Source organism: Mirounga leonina, unplaced genomic scaffold (assembly GCF_011800145.1).
Source record: "Mirounga leonina isolate KUSES-001 unplaced genomic scaffold, KU_Mleo_1.0 Mir_129, whole genome shotgun sequence".
Lineage (NCBI taxonomy): Eukaryota > Metazoa > Chordata > Mammalia > Carnivora > Phocidae > Mirounga > Mirounga leonina.
The window spans coordinates 25,397,427-25,423,094 of NW_023270323.1; the positions used below are offsets into that span (position 1 = coordinate 25,397,427).

General features: G+C 37.2%; 1 protein-coding gene across 3 annotated transcripts; it reads right to left on the minus strand.

Annotated features, from left to right (window-relative positions):
- Window positions 1-301: 301 nt before the first annotated feature.
- Window positions 302-15,010, minus strand: AMTN (amelotin). 3 transcript variants are annotated; one of them, XM_035004859.1, is made up of 9 exons: window positions 14,922-15,010; window positions 14,751-14,819; window positions 12,641-12,727; window positions 10,495-10,560; window positions 9,510-9,599; window positions 5,416-5,451; window positions 4,088-4,114; window positions 1,272-1,536; window positions 302-589 (listed from the first exon to the last, which is right to left on the minus strand). In XM_035004859.1, the coding sequence occupies exons 2-9, from the start codon at window positions 14,802-14,804 to the stop codon at window positions 579-581; spliced, it is 636 nt and encodes a 211-aa protein (XP_034860750.1). In that variant the 5' UTR covers window positions 14,805-14,819; window positions 14,922-15,010; the 3' UTR covers window positions 302-578. The 3 variants fall into 3 exon arrangements, with proteins under 3 accessions (XP_034860750.1, XP_034860752.1, XP_034860751.1); XM_035004861.1 differs by lacking the exon at window positions 9,510-9,599; XM_035004860.1 differs by lacking the exon at window positions 4,088-4,114.
- Window positions 15,011-25,668: the final 10,658 nt, after the last annotated feature.

Genomic DNA, 25,668 nt, shown 5'->3' on the forward strand with positions numbered 1-25,668 from the left:
AAATTACTAATTCTGTATATGAGCAACCTGAGGACAGGCAGTATGATTTATAATTCTTTGTTTCCACTTTGTATTTTAGATGTGCTTATAGAAAATTAAAGTTGTGGCTCTTATGGGAGAGAGTGGGTAATTAGTTGGTTGTGAGGAAATAGGAAATTATCCTTTTATTGCTGAATATCCACTTCATGACTGCAGTTCTCCCTACTCCAAAGCAAGTCCTCCATCAGCATGATTTAAGTGTCCCAAGGGAATGTAGTTTCTGAAAGGGTCCACCGTTCTATGCCCAAAAGAAGAGAAAGGGTCAGTTTCAAAATACGTTTAATATGTATACCTTCCAGGTCCATGGTGGCATAGGGCTACATTTCAAAGGCAAATTTATCCATTTAATTATTTTTTTTCAGAAGTCATTATTCTCTAGGAAGAGTATGTTTTCTGAAATTTCAAGAACGTTAGGTAAACTAAGAGATTCTTCTGATACTCTCTAGTGTGTCTTCATCTATTCCATGATACGATCAGTGAAGAAGATTCGCATGTATCACCACATCTGTGGTGCCTTAGTTGAAAAAATTTGAAACAGCTTACTGAATTCCTGGAAGAAAATAAAACATTTTTATGAAGTAGGTAAAAGGCATATTGGATTTAAACATTTTTACTTGAGATCAAATTTCTTTTCTAGGAGCAAGAGTATCAATATCAAATCATTCTTTTGTTATTTCCAAGGACATTTGATTCTAGACATCCCTGCATGTTAAATGATTATCTCTGCATTTTGGTGCTTAAAGAGTTTAGTTTTGCAACATTTCTTAAGTCCCATCTCAAGAGAATGGCACGCGTGCTCACCTACGTGCTAACTCCCATCCATGACTAGTGGCTGCAACAGTATGTTAAGAAGGTTTTGTGGCTCATCCATGATCAGTGAGTGGATAAGAGTATGATGATTGATTAATTGTGTCTGCTGTGGGCCTGTATCTGTTTGGGGGTCAGAGGAAGATGAGGAAGGGAGCACACAGTCTGTTCTCAAAGACTTCCAGATCCAACCTAGATAGAAAATATGTTATGCCAGCAATTAAATGTCCCATTTCTGGACTGATATGGTAGGATTGGTGGCCTAGTAAAAATATTCCCTCACATTGCAGGAATCAATTGGGAGTGTTAGGTAAAGGGGATCCCTGATTTTATTAGGATCTGTATTGGTCAAGGCAAGATAAAGAACTCTGTTTCCACTCTGCAGATGACTTTCCTGAGGCATTTTCCTGGCTCAGAGAATTTACCATTTGGAGGCCCAGTGGAGGTTTCCTGGGTGGTGTGCATGCCCCTTTGGATGCCTGCAGGGGCGGTCACACCAAAGTCATCGTCTGTGTCGCTGGGAGTTGGGGAGAAGCCCTCTGGAGTTCCCTGGATGGCAGGATTCACTCCTGCTTGCCCCGCAGGAAGGATTCCATTCCGGGCATCTGGATTAGCTGGACTGGGGGGCAGGATGGCTCCCGGGAACAGTGGCTGAAAAAGGAGGCCTGTGAAGATTTGGGGGGCCACCGGCTGGAAGGAGGAAAGGAAAAGGCAAACAAAGTCAAAAGGACACATTTGAATGCTGGTCAACCAGCCTCTCCTCCTTTGAGGGCAACAAGTTGGGGCAGGAATGGCAGGATGGAAAGGGCAGAGTCAGAGAAAATAATAAAGACTGGGCATTCCTCAGAAGAAATGCCTCCCTCTCCTGAGCAAACCTGATGCTAGTTTCATGACTACAATTCGATGCTGTATTTTATTTCCCTCAAAGAGGGTAAGTCACAATCATGGGAGAAGGAATAACAAATAATTTGTTCATCTTAGGTGTATTTGGAGGTAGAACTAAGGCAGGAAATCCATACAATTATGCTGGGCTATCTCTCTGCTATTTACCTAAATTAAAGTCTCTCATTTGCCCAGAATTTTTAAAAGTAATTAAAGAGACTAAAAATTAATAGAAAAATTAGTCAATCAACCCTCATCTCATGATTTGCATCTCTTCAAGTTTCTTTTTATTTATTTATTTTTGAAGGCATTGGAATATTCAATCAGAAATACTTCTCTTGTCAATTCAGCAGCTTGTATATTCCTTGAGGTTACTCAATGAACTCCTCTGTGTAGGTCTGCCAATGATTTGCATACTGGAAATAAATGTTGTTGCTGGCTACATTTATTTTTTTTTTCCTGGAAAAAATTACTGTAAGAAGTTCCTCTTAAGAAGAAATAATTTAGTATAAACTGGATTTGGAGAAAGTTCAGTCAGGGACTTGTTCTCTGAAACCCCTCAGTTCTCATGATGTTGACATAGAATAAAAAGGGTTGAGGGCTCATAATTAAGATACAGGTCAGTTTCCTTGAGCATAGTTCCTAATTGTTAGTTTGTATAAAACCGCCTGAGAAGTTTGTTTAAAATTCCCAGGCTCCACTGTTAGAGAGATTCTGATTGAGCTGATCTAGGGCAGGATCCAGAAATCTGCATTTTTTTAATCAGCACCCTGAGTTGTCTTGATTTGGTGATCCAAGACTGAAGTTTGGGAAACACTGTCTTAGATTTACCAGGTACTAAAGCCAGAAGTAGACTTATGCCAGAAGAGAGACAGGAGTGGAATACAGATGTTTTCAAGCAAGGGGTCATGGTATTCATAGATTTGAAATAAAAAGGTGGTAATGCCCATCATTAAAAAATGAGACACAAAGAATAGACTGTAAATTACCAAATTCATTCTGTACAGGGTAAATACTATTTCATGAAGTGTGTGTGTGTGTGTGTGTGTGTGTGTTAGCTGCATGAAAAATACAGCTGTTACTTAAAAAAAGTTTGAAAACCACTGGTATAGCAGATAGAAAAATGACTTTCGATCTGAATCTACTATTTCTTGACCTTGGGGCCTAACTAGCTTAAGTTCTCTGAGCCTCAGTTTCGTTATCTGTAAAGCTGGGTTAAAAATCTGTGCTTTGTGATGGATACTAAGGAGGGCACGTGATGTGATGAGCACTGGGTATTATACGCAACTAATGAATCACTGAACACTACATCAAAAACTAATGATGTACTATACAGTGGCTAACTGAACATAATAAAAAAATAAAAAAATAAAAAAGCCATCATTAAAGAGGAAAAAAATATTTGTTTTGCTTAAAAAAAAATCTGTGCTTTGTGATGTACCTGACAGACTCAGTCCATAGAGCATGCAACTCTTGATCTTGGAGTCATGAGTTCAAGCCCCACGTTGGGCATAGTTTACTTAAAAGAAAACCTGTAGTTTGTAACTTGATGAGGATTAAGGGCAATGTATGTAAAAGATCTGCCAAGGTGCCTGTTACACAAAATTGTCTTAATAACTGGTAGATGTGGGTGTTCATGTACTATTGTTGCAAAACAGCCCCATTGATTTTATTTGTGAACAATCTAGTGAATCTCTACCTTTTTCATAATAGAAAGATTTAAAAGAAAACCTGTCTTCCCAGTTATTGCCTCGACTCTTAACTTCAGCGTCATGTTTAGATACCACATTAATTCAAGTCAGTGTTTCCTAAAAGTGACTTATGGGACAATTTATAGAAGTGTCTAATAATGGTAAGATGAAATTTATTTAGGTTCAGCCCTCTAGTTATTCATGTGTACAGGGAAGAGTCCATGCATCACTATAAGATGCTAGAAAAATAACATATTTTCCTATAAAAATAAAAAATTTAAGCCAAGAAAATTAATCTTTCCTGCAATAAATACCAGTATGTATATTATTCTACATTGCATGCTTTTTAAAAATTTATAATCCTAGATTTTAATCATATAAAGTTTAAAAATATGCATTGAATTTCTGGATAGAACTGAATCTAATATCAGTATATGGAAAAAAAAAGCTAAGTAAAATTAATGGAAAAGTAGCTGGAGAAGAAGAGTGAAATCCTCAGCTAGACAAAGGTATCTTGATGCAAGGATCTATAAAAAATGTTCAGTTTACAGTAGTATGCACCAGGTTTAGGGGTTGTGGTCAAGAGAGATTGTGTGGAGACAGAAAGCAGGACTGTGATAGCAGTGAGAAGAATTTGAAATGCTAGTAATTATTATTATTTTTTTTACCAATTCCTCTGAACTAAGGATAGCACCCTAAAAGGAAAATAATAACACATTATTAGACAAATTTTAATATATTTGAGACAAAATATATATAACATAATTTAAAAACTTAAAATACTTGTAAAATTTGTAAAGAGAGATTTTAAATTTTTGACAATATTTTAACTGCCTTTATGACTTGTTTCACATAATTTAAGTCAGCATGTGATATTGGACTGCTAATACCTAATATCTGAGTGATGTGAAGTCTTCTGCATTTTAAAAGTTATACATTTTTCTATTATTAAGTAATACATGCACATTGGAGGAAACTTGAAAAATGCAGAAAGCAACAAAGGAAAAAAAATAACATCCCATCGTACAGTTTGATGGATTTTCTTCCAGATGTTTTTCACACATTTCTTTTTTACATAATGGAAGCTATTCCTATAATTTATATAAGTCATTTATATAATTTGGGTCTTACTTTTTTTTTTTTAAATATTACACCCACAATCATTTAAACTTACTAGTGACAAATACAAGTAAATGTACGTTTGGAATGGTTACAAATATTTGCTTTTACATTGCACCATCTATTCAATCTTATTTTCCTTTTGTTTAAATTTAAGTTGCACCTGATTTTTTTTCTCTACCACAAATATTATTATTTTGAGGAATATATTTGTAAATAGACCTTTGCTGTATTTCAGATTATTTCACTGGGATGTGTTCCCAGCTGTGGAATTAAGAATTGATACAAACTTTATATCTCATTCTGCTTCAGAAGTAAAAGCTACTACCTGATGCATGTCATATATGATCTTGACCCTTGGTAATTTTATCAATGATCTCAAGTATTACCTTTCACAAAGGCAAATAGGGAGAGAAGAAAGTGTTTGTGTCATTTTTAGGGAAAAGATACATAGTTAAATAAATTTGAGATTAAAAAAGAAATCCCCCAAATCATTAATCATTAGATCAGTCCCATTAACTTATTTTTTCCTTAGCTGTATGCTTTAAAGAATTGACTGGTTCACCCTTGACATTTACTAACTGTGTGATTGTAACTGAATAACTGTATCTCCAATTACTCGTCTTCAAATTATAAATAAAAATATTATCATCAAAGGTTGCTTTGAATATTGAGATAGTATATAACAAATAATAAAATACCTAGAACAGTGCCTGGTGCATAGTAAATGCTCAATAAGGGCCAGCTCATAATTATCAGTGTTCATACAGTGCAAAGTAAATAGGAAACTTGGCAACTATCTGGTAAATTGAAGCAGGATGACATATTTCATACTATGATGATTTAAAATAAAAATCACATTACAAAATAATCTTACATGGGCTCCAAGGTGTGCTACAATAACTGGTAACATCTGAAAAAGAGTGAAAAATTCAATTAAAATATATTCAAAGGTAAGTTCTAGCAGATGATACAAATACTGAGATTTTCTTAAAAGTACACAATATTCATTGAAGAAGTATTTGTTACCAATGTATCAGCTATAGTCATAGATAGAAACCCATAAAGTTGCTTGGGATTTGGAACTCATCCAATTTGTAAAAAGCATATTTAGACCCAGAGAGATTTAGAAACTTTAGTCCAAGGCAACACATTCAGGAGGTAGAAGTTACTGAATAGGATGGACAAAAAATAATTTTGGTCTCAAGCTACCTCCAACCTGAAAGTTATTACACATAATAGTAATAGTAAAATGCATGTTTCTTTTATATGGCATTTCAGAAGACACATTAAAGATGGATTTTTAAAATACAAAGATTTATCAAAGCATATATGTTTAGTCTTATAATGGTTACCTGGATATTTTGCTGTTAAAATAGAGCACTGGTAGAAAATTATGGATGATATTCTATCATTCTGATACTGGCAGAGTTCTTAGAAATAAGTGAGAAATAATTTACTGGTCACTGATAACCACTTAAATGTTATGAAATTTTAGTTGAAAAGATTTGGGTGAGGTGTTGGCATGTGCTAGTACTCTAAGAACTAACCCTAGAGTTTGTCCAAGAGAACTAGTGTTTTAAAGTTTATTTTTTTTTCTATAGACATTCACATAGTGTCATGAAAGTCATCAAAATGGGAATTCTAACACTAACCAACCCAAAAGATGCGAAAGTCTTATGAAACAGACTCTTAACTTTGTTATTTCCCAAGATAGTTTGTTCAGTAATACCCATAATGCCAAAAGGTACCTACATTTAACTATATACATTTAAGAAAAAAGCCTTACTGTCAGTCAGATCCTTGGCTACTGACGATAAAAAAAAAAAACAATTTTCAGAATGGTGATTGGAAAGTAGGGTGAAGGGAAGGGGCACTCAGGATTTGGAAAAAAGCATAATTGAGATTTATAAAGGCCATTTCGAAGGAACAAAAAGATACAAATAGGAAAAACCACAGTTGTGTAAGTAAAAAGTGTGATTAAAGATAATTTAGTTTTTCACCAATGTAACAATAAGGAGAAAATTTTTTTATTAGTTTTTGGTAGAGAAATTGAAATAAAAATAGCTAACACTGAGTATTTACTGTGTGGTAGGCACTGTTCTAAGTGTTTTATGTTTATTTGCTCATTTAATCCTTATAACAGCCCTAGAGGTAGGTTCTACTTTAATCCCTATTTTAAATTATGAGGAAAATGAGCCACGGAGTGGTGAAGCAACTTGACCACACACATAGTAACCAGAGAGCTGGGATTTGACCAGAGTTTCGTGGTTCTAGAGTTTACCCTTAACCACATTGGCCTTGCTTTGATAAATGAGAGCTGTGGACGGGTGCCCAGGTTTCTGGCAGAGGATATAGGCCACTCTGCATAGGGAGACACAGGATTGGAGGGCTGGGGCTGCACAGGAGGTCAAAGAGGTGTTGGCATATCCTGGAGACATTGAAGAATCCCTACTGAGAATGGGGATTGATTTACATTAGTGCATATTGGGGAGTGTGCAATATCAAACTCTCTCTGCTCAACCTTCGGTGACATCCAGGACCTGGAGTATATGACCTGAGCCAAAAGCAGATACTTAACCATCTGAGCCACCCAGGTGCCCCATCTTTCTTCCTTCCTTTCTTTCTTTCTTTTTTTTTTTTTTTTAAAGGTTTTATCTATTTATTTGAGAGTGAGGGAGAGTGAGAGAGAGAGCACGAGTGGGGTGAGGAGCTGAGGGAGAAGCAGACTCCTCACTGAGCAGGGAGCTTGATGCAGGGATTCCAGCACCCTGGGATCATGACCTGAGCCAGAAACAGACGCTTAACCAACTGAGCCACCAAGGCACTCCTCCAGTGGATATTCTTTGGTGAATATGAAGATGTACTAAATTGGGCTTTAAGATTAGAGCAGGGCAACAATTGAAACTGAAGCTGGGAAGGTAGCATATGGATTATATCAGGGTCATGTGTTAAAGAAATTCTCATTTTATTTGCCTGTATCTCTAGTCTTTTTCAGAGGATCACTTTTATTATTAAGATATAAATAAGCGGGGTGCCTGGGTGGCTCAGTTGGTTAAGCGGCTGCCTTCAGCTCGGGTCGTGATCCCAGAGTCCTGGGATCAAGCCCCGCATCGGGCTCCCTGCTCGGCGGGGAGCCTGCTTCTCCCTCTCCCTCTGCCTGCCTCTCTGCCTACTTGTTCTCTCTCTCTATCTCTCTGTCAAAATAAATAAATAAATAAAATCTTAAAAAAAAAGATACAAATAAGCAGCAAATACTTGAAGGCTCTAATATATCTGTAAGAAATAAACACTGACTGATAGACAATTGAGTATACATCTCAATATTAAAAAATGTGAAAATTAGTTATGTCACAGAACTTCACAAATATGTATAAATGAAGCAGTAGAGAGTTTCTTGTGTTGTTATTTTGGACAAATGAAAGTACAGAGAAAAGTATTAGTTGCATATGATATAGAATTTAAACGGAGCAGCTTCAAATTGTTTTGTCAGTTAAACGCAACTTTGATTATAATTACTGATTAAGACAAGCTTGCTCTTATTAAGACCTGGAGGTGTCCGTGGTGGTAGGAAGATGGTAAGAATATATTGGTTCATTGCTTTATTCATGTTTCATAGTTTTGGAATGTGTATTAAAAGTCTTACACTTTTGTATGCCTTTGGACCCTGTTCCTAAGAACTGATCCTAAGGAAATAATCATTGATATGGTCAAAGACTTAGTTAAAGGATGTTCACTGTAATAGTGTTTACAGAAGCAAAAATTTTGATTAAAAAACCCCAATTTTTGCAATATGATGGAATACTAAGCAATCAATAGAAACAATTTTATAGGTGAATATTTCAAAATACAAAGACCATTCAAAATACATTAAGTGAAAAAATTAGATTATAGAACATTTGACATAGTAAGAACATATTTTCTTTAAAAAATATACTTACATGTGTAGGCAGAAAAAGCACTGGAAGGACATACCCTAGAATGCTGACCATGTTTAGTTCTGGAGGGTAGGGTTATGGGTGAGTTTTATGTTTCTTGTGTTAGAGAGAATAAGTGATCTATAAATAACTTAGTCTAGCTGTAAAGAGATCATTGTGTTTCTCTCCAAGTCATTAATTTATTCAGAGAAGTTTCAAGAAGGTAAAACTTGAGCTTTGTCTGTAGTTAAGATGCAACACTTCTGATCAGAGTGATGCCCTACGCCTATCATTTAAATCCTAGTGGGAGAGGGTTTTTCGGGGTTTTCCCTGAAAGCACGTAATGATGGGAGGGGAAAAGGAACTAGAGAGTTGTTGGGGACTTGAGAGGAGGCACGAAGCAAGCGCACAGAAAAGGAGATTAGATTTGCTGGAAATAAACTTTATCCATCTCTCAATTTTTTCTTTGGGATGATTCTGGTCACCCAGAAAGTCTTCTATAGAAAACAGCAAGGTAGAAAAGAATCCTGCTACCTCTTGATTTCCCCCCTTATATTCTTTACTTTTTAATCTTCCCCAGCACCTCACATTTTCCTGTTACCCATTACAAATGTATTCTAGAGAGGTTATGGGGTGGCACGTTCAGTTTTCTTGGTGAGTTTTCATCAAGGACCAAATTACTAAAGATGCTCTATGTTCAGTTGAACATTCCTCTGTAAATTTCTGGGTAAAACTTTTTTTTTTAAGATTTATTTATTTATTTGAGAGAGAGAGAGAGAGAGAGAGAGAAGGGGGGGGAGCGGCAAAGAGAGAGGGAGAGAATCCCAGCAGATTCCCTGCTGAGCATGAAGTCATATGTGGGGCTCCATCCCAGGACCCCCAAAACACAACCTGAACAGAAACCAAGAGTCTGACACTCAACCCACTGAGCCACTCAGGTCTCCCTCTGTGTAAAACTTTTAAGAACCTTAAAAAAGTTCTTTCCTTCCCTTTAGGCTTCCACTTGATAGAAAATGCTCCCCAGTGTTGAACTGAACTCCCATCTTGAGCTTACTTGGGGTTGCAGCTGCTGTTGTGTGTTCAGTCCCCCCAAGTTCAGTGGGAGGGCCTGGGTACCAGGTGCCATCCCTGCAGCAGGATTTAGCTATAGGGCAACAAAAAAGATTGTCATTGTGTTGTTTCATGTTGAACATTCAAGAAACTAAAATGTGTTTACCAAATGTAAAATATCTTTAAAGGGAGGATTTGCTAGGCAAATATAAACATTTGCTATGCACACATAAAAAAATAGTATGTGATATACTATTGCATTAAGAATTAGGTATAGAGATGAAGTTCAGGGACTTATTTAGTCTACTAGTACAACCATAAAGTCCAGGACTAACTTTTCCCACATGAACCCATTCTTTTGAGGATTATTTGGATGATTTTATCCTCACTTTCCCCTTTTGACTATAATAACTATGGTTCTTGAGATTTTTTTGATAGCTTTATTATAAAGAAATTAATTTTTTCATAGCCTTCCCCATAAAAATGGTGAGGGTCACAATGAAATATCTAGTCTGAATATAGTCTAATACTAAGTTTAAATCTGACCACCTTAATCAGGAAAGGAATTTATTATGTTTCTTCTCCCAAACAGAGTAAACTATACAGATAGTCCATGAGAAGAATGAAGATTTTTCTACCCCTTCTAGTTTGCTCTGGTTGGGGTGATGATAGTGGTCATAGTGTTTGTCTGGGTGTGTGGACATTGTAGGGGCAGTGAGGAAAATATGTTGGAGGAATGTGCAGAGGAGCTTGAAGAAGAGGTAAGAAGAACTTAAGCAGTTTAAGACATGAGAATTTGATTAATTCCTTTAGAAGCCCTTTTGTTAAGAAAAATTTTTATGATGTACTGAATAGATCCCATGCTCTGACTTTTCTGTGTTCCCTTTCAACTTATCTACAATGAATATGTGTGTGTGTATTTGTGGATACACTCAACATTAGGTATTGTATTTAACAGTGGATATTAAAGTGATATAAAGAGTACTTACCAGCTGCAGATCTGACCCCAGTGCGAACATCTGTGTCAGTGGTATTAGACTTAAAGAGGGGAATATCTGTAGGGGCATTGAAATTGATGTGACACCAGAGCTTGTCTGTTTCCACCATGCTGTCAGTGGCAGATACCCTTAAGTGTCTATATTCCCGTCACAGGTGGATTTAGGATGAAGGTAAATGGAATTGAAGTTTTGGGGCCTCTCACCAGCAATGACCCCTTCTGTGGCCCCCAGTGGCATTCTAGCAATGTGTTGAGTTTAAAAATGTGTAATTGGCTCTTACTTCTTATCTCATAATAAATTATCCACAATGAGATACCACCTCACTCCTGTCAGAAGAGCTAAAAGTAACAAGCTAGGAAACAACAGATGTTGGCGAGGATGTTGAGAAAGGGGAACTTTCTTACACTGTTGGTGGGAATGCAAACTGGTGCAGCCAACATGGAAAACAGTATGGAGGTTCCTCGAAAAGTTAAAAATAGTGCTACCCTATGACCCAGCAATTGCACTACTAGGTATTTACCCAAAGGATATAAACATAGTCATTCGATGGGGCACATGCACCCCAATGTTTATAACAGCAATGTCCACAATAGCCAAACTATGGAAAGAGCCCAGATGTCCATCAACAGATGAATGGATAAAGACGATGTGGTGTATATATACAATGGCATACTACTCAGCCATCAAAAAATGAAATCTTAAAACCATTTGTAACAACGTGGATGAAACTAGAGGGTATTATGTTAAATAAGTCAATTAGAGAAAGACAAATATCATATAACTTCATTCATGTATAATTTAAAAAACAAAACAGATGAACGTAGGGGAAGGGAGGAAAAAATAAAATAAGACTAAATCAGAGAAGGAGACAAACCATAAGAGTCTTAAACTGAGAAACAAAACTGAGGGTTGCTGGAGGGGAAGTGGGTGGGGGGATGGGAGTAACTGGGTGATGGGAAAAAATAAAATAAGACTAAAGGGAGACAAACCATAAGAGACTCTTAAACTGAGAAACAAACTGAGGGTTGCTGGAGGGCAAGTGGGTGGGGGGGATGGGGGTAATTGGGTGATGGGCATAAAGGATGACATAATGAGCACTGGGTGTTATATACAACTGATGAATCACTAAACTCTACCTCTGAAACTAATAATACACCATATGGACTCTGAAAAACAAACTGAGGGTTCTAGAGGGGAGGGGGGTGGGAGGATGGGTTAGTCTGGTGGTGGGTATTGAGGAGGGCACATTCTGCATGGAGCACTGGGTGTTATGCACAAACAACGAATCATGGAACACTACATCTAAAACTAATGATGTAATGTAGGGGATTAACATAAGAATAAAAAAAACAAAGAAGAAAAAAAATACACCATATGTTAATTGATTTTAAATAAAATAAAATAAAAATAAATTATATATTTAGTACTTAATTTTACATATCTAATTTTGTCTTCCTTTTCTTAAACAGCATCCTCAAATTGTATAATCTTCAGGTTCCTTAAGGAGTGAGATGGGGTCCTGTCTTGAGTGCTCTCTAATGTCCATAAACTAAAAAGAGAACTTCAGACTTTGGTGTTATTGTACTACTTCACAAACTCTAGATGTAGGTAAAGAGGGATCCTTTAGAGCAGAGCAAGTGATGGAGTGGGAAGAAGGGGATAGCCAAGAGACAATACAGTTTTCAAAAGTTTTTACATAAGCAAATTTTACAATAACATCAGCTCATCAGTAACAATGGAACTTAAGAAAATTATAAGGAAATCCAGTTATCTTTATAGAGATATCTTAATCCCTGCTAGCTCTGGCAGATACCACATATGATTATGTCACAGTAGTGCAAGGGCATTGATGACCAAGCTTTGTCATTAGGTGTAGCTCTAGCTTTTCAGGTTTTACTATTGGTTGCTAAACCAAATTATTATTGAGACAAAAAGAAAAAGAATGAAGATGCCTTGCTTTTCCTGCTCAAAATTTTCAAAAAGTGTTTTGGTTCTTTTTTGTTGTTCTTGTTCCCAAGAGAAAGTCTTTTTCTCTTGTTCAACCATAAGACTGTGTGTAAATCTTGATTTTAAATTCACCAGTCTTCCCGTGTTTCCTTTGTTGGTCTGCAAATGTTCCCTATTAGAGGACTCTCACCTGATTTGGCTGCTGCTGGTTCAGTAATGTTGCCTGATGTGGAGCCGGTTTTGTTGGAGGAAGTCCCAAAGCAGGGTTGAGCTGCGTCTGTGATAACAAATATTAGATTAGGCAGGGATGGGTCTGAGGTTTTGTATCCATTTATTTCCAGGATGTAACAAGCTGTCCCAAATGCAGAAATGTCTGCCTTTAGGCTCTGTGTGTTTCTGGAGTAGTTTTAACTCCCTGGGAAGTTTCGTGTGTGACAGGAGATGGAATTGTAGAGTGGAAAAATGCCAGAGCAGAGGGGTGTGGTGGGGAGGGGTCTAGGGTGGGGCTGGGCACATGGACCTCAGGTAGTAGTTCCTAGGCTTCCTTTTCTTCTCTGTAACTGCCTTCCTCCTTTTTCAGGACACGAAATACATCATCTGTACCTTAGCTCTGTAAACATTTGCTTTTTTCCCCCATGCCTGAAGGTAAGCTGCCATAACTTCTACTGCATTTTCATGAAGCTTCCTGCTTCTGCCTTGTGCCTGACAGGTTATTTCCCGTAATGGAAATTCAATCTCCTTCCCGGCCTGGGTATTTTCCTAGCGTATTAAGAATAACTGAATTCTAGGGGTGAAATTGTCCTTGACATCCCTATCATCTATCTAATTATCATTGATTCATTTTTTTATGCCTTTCTGATGATTCAATAAATTCACTTACAAATAATAAAAAATGCCTTGTCCATGTGTCCCGAGTTTTCATTTGATAAATATCACTACTGTACCTTGTAGACACGTCAGTGTCACACCCTGCATCCCCTGCTCCTCTAACTCTCCAGCTGCTTTCACATCATTGGCTGTTAGCAATCTGCTTTAACCCGTATGCCACTCCTCAGTCAACCTTGAATGATTGCTGTGCGCCCGGAAAGTTTTATTTATCGTGAGTTTTCACAAATTGTGTGGTAATTTAAATACACTAAAGACATCCTATTTAGAAGAACCTTTCGGTAAATTTGTTTGAAGTGAAAAATCCATGTTTTACAAAATAATTACTAATTTACCTTGTTTCAAAAATAAATTTTGGCAGACAACTTCTTTAAAGAAGGACATAAGTATATTTGGAGTGAAATAAGGAGATTGCTTCTATCCCCTCCCTATAAGATCACCCTGTTCATCTTCATAGAATAGTTATAATTTATAATTTAACATTTCTTTAAAAAATCTTTATTAGTATCTACAATCCTTGCAAACACCATGAAGGATCATGTCTTCTTCCCCGCTCACCATTGTATTTTCAGCACTAGCATAGTATCTGGTACATAGAGATTTCAATAAGTATTTGTTGATTGTATGGATGACTACAGATGTGTCAAAGGAGTTCAACTAAGAATGGTCTCTTTTTGTTCTTCTATTTCATAGAAAATTCCTTCTAATTTTTTCTTTATGTCAAATGTCATCTCAGATGGTCAAAGGGAAGTCCACTTAGAGAGGCAAACCACCCACATCTATGTCTATAAAATATTGGAGGACAATTGGAGTATGTATTCGGACACTAGTATTCCTTTCTTTCAAACACCTGTTATATGTGAACGTATTTTTCAATGTTCTAAGTAAAAAAGTTGGCCACTTTGTAATATCCTCTTGCTGTTGTGCACTTCGATCACCTTTTAGAGTTTATATAGTCATACAATTTGGTAACGTTTTTAGGGTTTACATAGTCTACATGTTTCATGCTTCCAGTTAGGAAAGTCAGAAAATGTAGTTTACCTCTTTAGTCATGAGAAAATAATTGTTTGCCAAGAAAATCTTAAATTCTTCTTGGAAAGCAAAATAATTATCCACTTTGAGTAGATATAATTTAAGGCATTCCTTTCCCCCCTAGTTTTTACCCCACTGTTCTGCCAAAATAATTGAAATTCTATCATGTTAGAGTGGATGCTTTTTAAATATCTAAGTATGTTGAAATATGCACTGACGCCTTATTAGTTTGTCATTTTTCACCTTGGAAAATAAAAACAGAAAACTAAGGGGATGGGTCAAAGGACAGAGCAGTGTTGCTGGAGTGCAGGAGAAAAGTTATGTCTACAAGCAGAGGGTGCTGCTGAGGCTGGTTGGTAATAAAAGAAACATATTGCACTTACCGGTAATGACTGAGTTGATCCTAGAAGATAAAGTAGTAGAATCATAGCCTTCATGTTTCAAAATGCTACCTATAATAACAAAGTAGTGTCACTCTTTCACTCTATTTTTTTCCCTTTCAGAGAAGATATTATTTAAAAATTTCTATTTGAAATATGGCCAATTAATGTTACCTTTCTCTCCACTTGGCTAAATGTAGGTGAAATGATATTCAAAATCCGGTTGATTGCTCCAGTGTCTGTAGTGAATAATTTTACCCTTTGATGAGTTGTAAGTTTGTAGAAGGAATTTAAACTCAATTCCAGGAGGCTGGCAACTGAGAGGCCAATCAGGACTTAGCTGTCTGTGAAATCATTTGGTTTCTTTCATTTCCCAACATTTCATTAGGTGAGTTATTAGCTGCAGACATCATATTACCCAATGTCTACCATTTGAATAGAGGGTATTTCAGGAAGACATACCCTGTGCAATTAAAAAAAAAGTGCAGACAATAAAAAAAAATACAATCCTCTTTCATCTCCTCTCTTTCCCAAATGACTTCCCAGATGTATCTGTTTTGTCCTGTTTCCATGAACATATAAATCAAACATCAGAATGTACAGCTTTGTGTATAGTTAAAAAATTAGGTCTGTTATTTTTTGCTTTGCAACTTTATTTATTTGACAAATAATGGACAACTTCATGTGTCATTACATATAGATTTATTTCATTTATTTAATGGTTACATTGTATTACATAACATTTCTTTTTGCTGGACATTTCATCCATTTCCATTGTATTTTATAATGATAAAAGTGGAACAGTGAACATCCTTATAAAACTTGTCTCACAGATGTGGGGATATTTCTGTAGGTTTTATTCCTAGAAGTGCTGAATTAAAGAATATCTGTTTTAAATTTCAGTAGATAAGGCTGAATTGTCATCCAGAAATGAATGGTATGCTTTATTTTAAACAAGGAAAAAGCTATTGAAACTTGAACAAAACACAGGTGCCCACTGAGGTCTGTTTTACAACAAAAGAACAACTAAATGCTCACCACAGGTTTTCAGGGCCCCAGGCTGCACCAGGAGTTTTTGAGATTTGCTACCTCTTTAACAATGTTTTTATGGAGCTTGGTTGGGTCTATTCAACAACTTCTGGGTGCAAATCAATGATGAATTTATGTCATGCCAGGATTTCACATGGAAGGCTACCGTAGATTGGTTTGTTTTAGGGTCCAGAAAGTCTTTCAGTGGAAAATTGTCTGGGACAATGAGGCATTCCAAAGAGCTTTTCTTTAACTATTCCCTTCATGACACAGTCAATTTTTGTTATTGTCAGGTAGGAATGGGAATACTGTCTAGGAGGGGAAACACAAAGTTTAGCAAGTAGATGCTTGGTAAGGGGCAATGATAGAAGCACACACAAGTATGAAGTAGAGCATGGTTAATTTTGTTGGGGGCAGAAAAACAGAAAAAGTTTCACAAGAAGGTAATCCTAAGCTGGGTTTTGAAGGATAAGAAAAAATTCATTAAGAAGGCAAACAGAGCATCTAGGCAGACCAAGCATCTAGGTATGGAGGGATGATGTTATTGTTTCTTAACAGTGGAACAAAATGGAGTGAGGGTAAAAGTGGAGGATGGGGTTGGAGAGATACCTAATTTTAACCTTCTGTAGCATTTTGTTTGTTTCTATTTCTCATGTTGGCACTTAATTAGACATTATCTAATAGGGTTCCTTCTTTATTTCCCAATTGTATATTTCTCTTGAATTGGATGGAGAGTCCTTAAGGCCTTGTCTTATATTTGTTTAGTGTCTTCTATGTTAATAACACTGCAAAGCACTAGATGGTCACCACATGTCAATGAATAAATGGTAGAGGTATATGCTATAGAGAATTAGAACAAGGTTGAGGTGAAAGAAAACTTCAGAGAGGAGACTGGGTTTTAAATGGATTTGAAGAATAAATATAATTGGTGAGACAGAATAACCTGGAAAGGGGGTGAGATTGAGAGGAGCAAAGGAACATAAGTGCTAAAGGATGTGAAAGGGAAGTACTTTATTTATGTTTTCACAGGCTTTCAATACCTTCATTCATTCCTTTATCTAGTCAATGCATTCTTCCAACTCATAATTCAGCATATATTCACTCTGTATTCTGCTAGCATTGTTTCAGACCTTGGAAATAAAAGTGAATGGAAGTGGCAAAAATCCCTACTCTCGAGTTTACATTTTGGTGGGGGGAAACATTAAATATTCAAGCAGCCTTATTGTGTAGAAACATTAAATATTCAAGCAGCCCACGTGACGTTAGGGAATGCACTTTCCCTGGGCATTATTTTCAGTGAATGTGCAGGAGGTGGGGCTTCCTTAATTTTTTTTTGTTTTTCTCTTTGGTGGAGGCAGAGTTGAATTTTATGGCACTGTTGTTTCTGGAATTAGATGAGGAGACTCATGCTCTATCTCTAGCCTAGAATACAGGGCTACTGAACAGCTCATTGGAACTGAATCACCGTTGACTGGGCATCAGGTGATTCAGGGAACTGACAGTGCATCCAGTTCCTTTTGCAAACATGCCTCCAACCCCAAGTGGGAATGGGACACGCCCTAGCTGGAAAACTGAGCAGTCAGTGAGATTTGACCAAAATAAACATGGGAAATTCAGAAGGCTGAGTAATTTCTTAGACAAGAAATTTTAAGTCTGAAAGCAGATAACTTACAATAATATAATTATGGAGTTGAGTGTCAAGAAATATGTACTATAAAAGGAAAAAAATTCCTAAATCATTATAAAACAGAGACATCAGCAAAAACAATGAGGTCATTTATTTTTCTAAAACAACTTAGGATATCAGGATTCATTAAAGTGTTTTATGAGCTGAGATGACATCTTTTGGACTTGTAGGTCTAGACATTTCTTGATCTTTCTAATTGGTTTTAGTTTTATTTCTTTGGGTTATGGACCTCTTTGATAATCTGATTGAATCTATACACCATCTTCTCAGAAAAGTGCACTTTGCTCATGAACACAACGTGTATCAGAAAACTTTAGAGGTTTCATGGGTCTCCTGATAGCTCAGGTTAAGAGTCTCTGGTTTATTTTTTATTTTATTATTATTTTTTTAAGAGAGAGAGAGAGAGAGAGCATGAGCAGGGCAGGGGGAGGGGCAAAGGGAGAGGGAGAGAGAGAATCTTAAGCAGCCTCCATGTCCAGCATGGAGCCCAATGCAGGGCTTGATCACATGACCCTGAGATCATGACCTGACCTGAAATCAAGAGTCAGGCACTTAACCAACCGAGCCACTGAGGTGCCCCAAGAATCTCTGGTTTAGAGGAATCTTTGTGGAAAGGTTTAGTGATTTATGTGATCCTTGAACTTTCTAGGTTTTCTCTAGTCAAGCAATGTACTATCTTCCCAACTCCATCACACCCAATGGATGTGAGAATACCTGGAATTACCCAGACCCAAGGTTCTCTTTGTGAATCCCAATCTAAGACACTGCTTGGCAATGAAAGAATAAGACAAACTGGAAACCTCTCTCTCCTTCCACCACTTGAAAATTCAGCCACAGAGTTAAAAGGATTCAAGACACGTGATAGTTATTAACTATATTGATAGCTTGACTGAATAAATCAAATAATAAGTGGAAACAGTAGTCAGCATTCCTTGATGCATGGCAATTTCAATGATACCTATTAAACATAAACCTAAATTGTACTGGGCCAAGCATTGTACTAGATGCTAGGACACAAAAGTGATTAAGACAGAATCCCTGCTTGAATTTTTGTGGGAAATACAGCGTGTATCTGATCATTGTCCAATGTACAGGTGAAGTGGAAGTGTGCACTAGAGGTCAGAACACAGCCTTAGTGCATTTTCATCTTGTTTCTCTGCAGTTTTTCCTCGTATTCCCTCTGTCTGGGGTCTCACTTTTCATCTCTGCTGTTGATGTCCTATTCATCCTTAAAGATCCTTCTTTATGCTATAATCTCCATTAAGTCTCTCTTTCTTCCCCTAATTTGGAGTCAGCCTTTTCCTTTTCTGAAAACTTCTGGGAATTTGTGACTTATTTATTTTATTCTACTTTGGGTGATGCTATTGCTATTTGTGCTTATGTTCTGAGGTATTAGATTTCAAGTTAGATCTTGTCACTTTAACATCCAGCGAAGTATCTTGCACGTGGTAGAACAATTAATATGAGTTGAATTGAATTAACACTTGCTTGACTTTGTCAATTTATAAAATTCTTTAAAAATGTTGACCAGTTTGTACTATCCCAGAGGAAATTAGGGCATATATGTGGAAATCTGCAGAAGAGCCACTTTTTAATGGAATAGTTTTGTGAATGCCAGAAGGACAGCCACTAAATTAAGTATACTTAAAATTCTGCTAAATAGAATATAACTATATAAGTTTTTACTAATCTTTTGAAGTTCTGTTCAGATTTGGCAACGGAAAAATAGGTCCAGACTTCTTGGCAGAGTAGGTTGCCCTTGTCAGAGGTAATAAAGTTCAGTATGTAATGTCATTATAAATGTTGGATATGCTATATCAAATTTCTATAGTCTATAAAGTTGAGCTCAATAGATTGTGGTAACATTGTACTCTGTTTATGCAAAATAATTTCAACTTAACATTAAAAGTATGTACTTATGGACTAAAAAAAAAATAAGCTTGATTGTAGATGATTTTCTAAAATGGAAAAGACTGTCCTGCAAATGGCAACAAATTGGGATGTTGAGGGGAGGGATAAGAGACACAGTACTAGTGTAATGGATTAAGTCATAATTTCAGTGTTTAGATGGTATGATGGTTTAGATAAGGTTCTGGGACGGTGTTGGACATCTATGTAGTTTCAGAGTCCATACGATACTGCCAATTGGGTAGTTACTTTCAGTTTTGTCAAAGTAATTGGGGAAATACATAGTTTCAAAGTCAAATGGGGGGTTAGTATATGATTCTGTGATGCCATATGGAGATTCTGTATTTCAAAGTTAGATGCAGAGTCAGTGTAGGGTTGGGTGCCATTACAGAGAGATGTTTTGTTTCAAAGTAATTGTCATTGGTGCCAGCTTCTGGGCTGTTGTAGGATGGGGTGGTTTGCTTTATGTTTATAGCAGATGTTAGTGTGGGAATTATAGTTGGAGCTGAGTTGCACATGTGGTGGTGATGGTAGAAGTTGTTTCAGAAGTAGTGGTAGCAGGGGCAATGAAAGTTATAGTAGTGGTTTGTGTTTTAGGGTGAGAGTTGAAAATGAAAATATTATATCTGGATGTGAACTTGGATAGATCACAGAAGGGAAAATTTCATTTTGATAATGTTGAGTTTGTCCAAGTCTCTTGTTGATTTGTGGATTTGGATGGAGTTTGGTGATATCAGATGTTTTTTGAGATAACTTTGGACAAGATTGAAATTTATGAGTTTTTTTATGAATAACAGATTTTAGAAAATATTTTGGTAGATGAGATTTTGATTGACTACAGGGTTTTGTATGAGTTTTTGTAGAGCAAGTGCCTGATTAAATAGCTGGTGTAAGAAGAACCTTGGACAAGACAATTCTCTGCTTAATAGCTGTTCTTAGATGACAATAAGGAAAGGCTACGCCTGATGAAACAACTGCTTTTGGGTGCATTTTAGATGGGTTGGCTCTTTGCTCATTAGTTATTCTTCAGTAGTTTTGTGTACATGCAGGTCTTAACTAAACAGCTGTTTTTGGACCAGCTATGGACAGGGAAATGTTTTCCTGCTAAGTTAGTTTTAGTTGAGTTTTGTTTAGAGGCAGCTGTTTTTAGGATGAGTTTTGGAAGGCACAGCTCTTTGTATATTAACTTGTTTCAGATGAGTTTGTTTGAGGTAGCTCCTTGCTGAGTAACTTCTTTGGGCAAGAGAATTCTTTGCAGGTCAGCTTGTTTTAGATGAATTTGTGTTGATCTAGGTCTGGGCTAAACAGCTGCCTTTGTATGAACTTTTGATAGGAAGGTCTTTTCTGACAAGTTGATTTCAGATGAGCTTGTGAAGAATTAGATCTTGAATGAATAGCTGTCTGGGGATGAATTTTCAATGTTGATTAGCTGGTCTCCAACAAATTTGTATAGAGCCAAGTCTTGACTGACCAACTATTTCTGAATGAGTTTAGGATGGAGCTATTTTCTTCTCATGAGCTGATTTGGGGGAAAAAACCTTTGATTTGATCAGACTTGTATTGAGTTGAATTTGGACCAAACTCAGATGAATCAGATTATGCTCTATGCTTGGTTCTAGCTTTCCTTTGCTGATTGTCATGGGATTGATCAGAGAGAAGGGTAACCATAAAAAACTATCATTAAATCTTAGAGGAGAAAAAGTAAATAAACTGTTGGCAGTGTTTTTTATTTGACCCTCATTTTACTTGGAGGTCTAAGCTAGCTCTCATCTGTCTATATAATTTAGTTTTGTAGGATTTTCTTGATTAAATACTCCAAATAACTTTTTAATTGCATTTTTAAATCACCAGATGTCAAGGAGGTGCTGAAATATCAATTGTTAGCTTCTTGATCAATTGTTCAGTCTAAGTAGTTTATGTTAATCGGTTTGAGAACCTATCAATGTGGGGATGGGAAGGAATCTCTTGTCATGGGGCTTGTTTTAGTGGCTAGTTTCACTATGTGTCCTTATCCCCTTACCCTAAGCCCAAATGAGTTCTAGTCTTATAACTAATTATTTAAAAATACCTGTTGGGTATTTACTATTTTTCAGACACTGTGCTAGACAGTGAAGATTGAGCTGATAGATTCTCAATTTGCTGTCTCTGATGTAAAATGAGAAAGATGAGGTCTAAGATTCAGTCATGCCACAGGCCAACATCTTGAAGTGTGGATGGAGGTAGAATACAAGAGATTGAGAAAGAGCAGCATCTCAGAAGAAAAACCTGGAGAGGGTGGTTTTACACAAGGCAAAGTAGGAGAGTTTTGCAAGAGTGACAAAGTGATCAAAGTGTGGAGAGTTGCTAAGAGGTCAAGAACAGCAATGACTGAAATATGTCCATTTAAATTAGCAATAAGTAAGTAGGTCAATGGTGAACTGAGGAATTGGAGTCATGGGGTGAAAGCTGAACTGGAGTATACTGAGGAGTGGGAGGTAAAGAGGTGGACATAGGGAGGTATGATGTCTATAGACAACTCAGCCCTTGAAAACTTCCACTTGAACTGATGAAGAAAAAAAGGATAAAGGCTCTGGGAAGGCAGGATGTTTTTGTATTTGGAGCAGAAATGGAGGGATTGGTCTTTGACTAGGTCACTGTAACAGAAATAAAGGAGAAGAATATGGAAAAAGACCCAGGTATATTTGTAGATATGGTGGCAGTAAATTGAAGGATTCAATTAGATGAATTCTTTTTGCTCTGTCTGTCAAATAAATAGTAGGCAAGTTCATTTACTAAGAGTTCGGGGTCAGGGAAAGAGACTGAGATTTTAGGCTGGAGAACACATAACATAATTTTTTGGAGTGTGAGTGAGCATGCTGACAAGAGACCAGTGGTCTGGAGCATTGTTCTCTTGTGTGATCATGTCCAGTAACTGTTGGCATCTTGGTTTCAGTGGTGTGGTTCAGTTGTTTCCACTGGGTGCCTGCATTACTGCGGACACTTAGCCTTGGTGATGAGGACAGTCATGGCTTTAGGGCAAGTATGGAACTAGCTAGGGATACTTATTTGGGATTCTCCCACCTCTGATCTCTTCCCCTTCCCCACTCCTCACCTTCCTTAACTGAAACAACATGGAGAAAATAAAGGCCATTTTAGGGGAACTCTCTTATTTTCATAACATAACTGCACCTGGACTCATTTTCTTTTTGGACTCCTGCTAATGGACAACTCCTCTACTTTTGTTCCGGATCCCATTTTTTTTTTAAAACTTTCTTAAGGACTTCCCTTTTCCAGTTATCTTCCCATCTCTTTTTCTTGGATCCTTTCTTTCTTTCTTTCTTTCTTTCTTTCTTTCTTTCTTTCTTTCTTTCTTTCTTTCTTTCTCTCTCTCTCTCTCTCTCTCTCTCTCTCTCTCTTTCTTTCTTTCTTTCTTTCTTCTTTCTTTCTTTCTTTAAGATTTTATTTATTTGACAGACAGAGACACAGCGAGAGAGGGAACACAAGCGGGGGAGTGGGGGAGGGAGACTTCCCGCTGAGGCTTCCCATTGAGCAGGGAGCCCGATGTGGGGGTTGATCCTAGGACCCTGGGATTGTGACCTGAGCCGAAGACAGAAGCTTAATGACTGAGCCACCCAGGTGCCCCTCTTGGATTATTTCTATCAGGATACCAACACAGTCCACGTTAAGAAACACAACACAACTCTCTTGACTCTACATCTCCATCCAGCTATTGCCTTATTTTTTGCCTCTCTTTCTCAGGAGTTGTTTGCATTGTCTCTGTTTCTTCACCTCCCATTACTCATTTCACAATGGCTTCCATTCCCACACTCCACGGAAACTGCTCTCTTTGGGTCTCTGGTGACCCCCATGCTGCCAGTGCTTTCATCTTATTCAGTCTTTTGGTGGCATTTGAATCATTAACCACTGCCTCTTTCTTGAAATACTTTCCTTTCCTCTCTTGACTTCCATGACACCACTCTCCTATTTTTTCTCTTATCTCCCTGATTGTTCCTTCTAGTTTTCTTTATTGTCTTTAGAAAAGCTAGAGTGCTTCCAGGTATAGTGCTAAGCATTCTTCCCTCACCTTCTTTTTCACTGTCTTCCCTTTGCTTCCCTTTTCATTTATTCTCCCATCTCCCTCCTCATGTGATCTCACTCATTTCTATGTCTTTGAATACAATTCAAATGCTGATAACTCTCAATTCTATATTTTTGCCTAGATTTTTCCCATGAGTTCAAATCCCTATACCCAATGGCCTACTTGAGATCTTTATCTGGATATCTAATAATTATCTTGAACATAATATGGTTCAAACTGACTACTTGATTGTACTCTGTATTCCTTCCAAACTAATCTTTTTTCAAATCATTGCCATCTTGGTAAATGGCACCATTACCTACCCAGTTTTCCAGGTCAAACACCTAGGATTTATACTTTATTTAACCCACTTTGTCATGTACCATCAGTACTACTTCAAAAATATATTCCAAACCTCTTGATTTTTCTCCGGTCCTGTTCTTCCCCCCAAGTCTCATCTAGTTCTAGGTTTTACAACCTTGACACCGTTGGCATCATGGATTAGATAATTCTTTTTTTGCAGGGAGACAACCTTGTGCATTGTAGGGTGTTTAGCGGCATCCTTGGCCCCTACCCACTAGATGTCAGTAGCATCCCTCCAGTTGTGAAACAAAAATGTCTCTGGATGTTGCTAAGTGCATCCTGGTGGGGGCACTATTGTAGCCAGGTAAGAACTACTGATCTAGCTTAAGACACCATTATCTCTAACATGAATTGCTGTGATAATTGCCAAACTAATCTCTTGGCTCTTACCCCTGCCTCCTGGGGTAGGGCTCTTACCCTTCCTTATCTGTGCATGGACTACTGCAATAGCTTTTTCACAACCCACTGCTGCCACTCTGATCCCTCTACAGTTCTCTCTCCACGAGGCTACTAGAGAACATGTTGATACTGTCTTGCCCTGCTTAAAAATCCTCAGCGGCTTCTCATTGAATTTTCAGTGAAGTATAAACTTGTTACTATGGTCTATACAATCTTTTTAAATATTCAAATTTTTTAAATTAGAGAAAGTTTTAAAATAATTTAGTTTTTTTTTTTTTTTTTAATTTCATCTGGTACCAGTGTTCCTGTAGTTCATTAAATTGTCCTTGCCACTTTGGACTCCTTTCTGTTTTCCACAAACTTGTCAGAACTTTTGCCTTTGCTTTTCCATCTTCCCAAATCCTTAATCTCTAGATGTTCGCCTGACTGTTTCCTTTTCAATCTTTAGCACTTGGCTTACATGTCTTCTTCTCAGAGAGGCCTTTTCTGGAACACTCCAATGCCCAAGGAAGCACTCCCCATTGCCTTCCGACACACTACTTAGCTTACTTCCTTCACAGCACTAACCACCACTTCGAAGGACCTTGTTTACTACAACTTACTTGCATATTCTCCTGGCTAGAATAAGATATCAGGATCAGACACATTTGTGTTTGAATCCTGACTTTGGTACTTGCTGGCTGGATATCCTCAGGCAAATTAAGGAATATTGCTCATCTTTAAATTCTTCATGTATCAAATAAGCATTTTCATCTTCACCTTATAGAGTTGAAGTTTTTATGGCTCTGAACAACTAGCATTATTCTTGGCACATAGTAGATACTTAGTATTTATTTTCTGTTTAAGGTTTGAGACCCAAGGCTAAGCTGACAGCAGATCCACATCTGTGGGAAGGACACGCTCTGTGGGTCCCTTTGCTGCTGGCTTTAAGCAATAATAGGTCACTTCTTCATAAAAGTAAAAGAGCTCCTCTCCCTCCATCCCTTACCATTGCTGGCTCTCCAATTCTTGTTTGCAGGTATCTGTGTTCTAAGCATGTGTGGGTTATAGACTATCAGCATTCCCAGTCAGTTATACTGGGGACTCCTCTATTGCCTGGGGCTCAAAAACTCACTAGAGAACATACACAGATTAGATGCGACTGGAAGTTTAGCTAACCCATCTCCGGGTGCCCACCCTTTCTCTATTGCAGACTACTAGCAGAAAATTTTGATGTTTCTGGTATCTTATTATTTAAAGTTATCGTTCCCTTTCTTTGCTCACATCCCAGGATACAGATTAGCTCTCAATTCTATCTTTGCAAAATCAAGAGTGTTAAAAGAAGGAGCAGTTCTTTCTCTACACGGAATACTACTTCCTCACATTGTAGTTAGATTTAAAAGTGACAAATCTTTCCCTTTCTTTTTTTTTTTTTTTAAAGATTTTATTTATTTGAGAGAGAGAGAATGAGAGAGAAAGAACACATAAGAGGGGATAGG

Coding starts and splice junctions, on each gene's coding strand:
- AMTN (XM_035004859.1), bottom strand. CDS start 14,804: ATGAAGGCTATGATTCTACTACTTTATCTTCTAGGATCAACTCAGTCA. Junction 9,600..10,494: donor TGGGGTCAGATCTGCAGCTG/GTAAGTACTCTT, acceptor GTTGCCCTATAG/CTAAATCCTGCTGCAGGGAT. Junction 1,537..4,087: donor TCCTTAGTTCAGAGGAATTG/GTAAAAAAAATA, acceptor TCCTCCTTCCAG/CCGGTGGCCCCCCAAATCTT.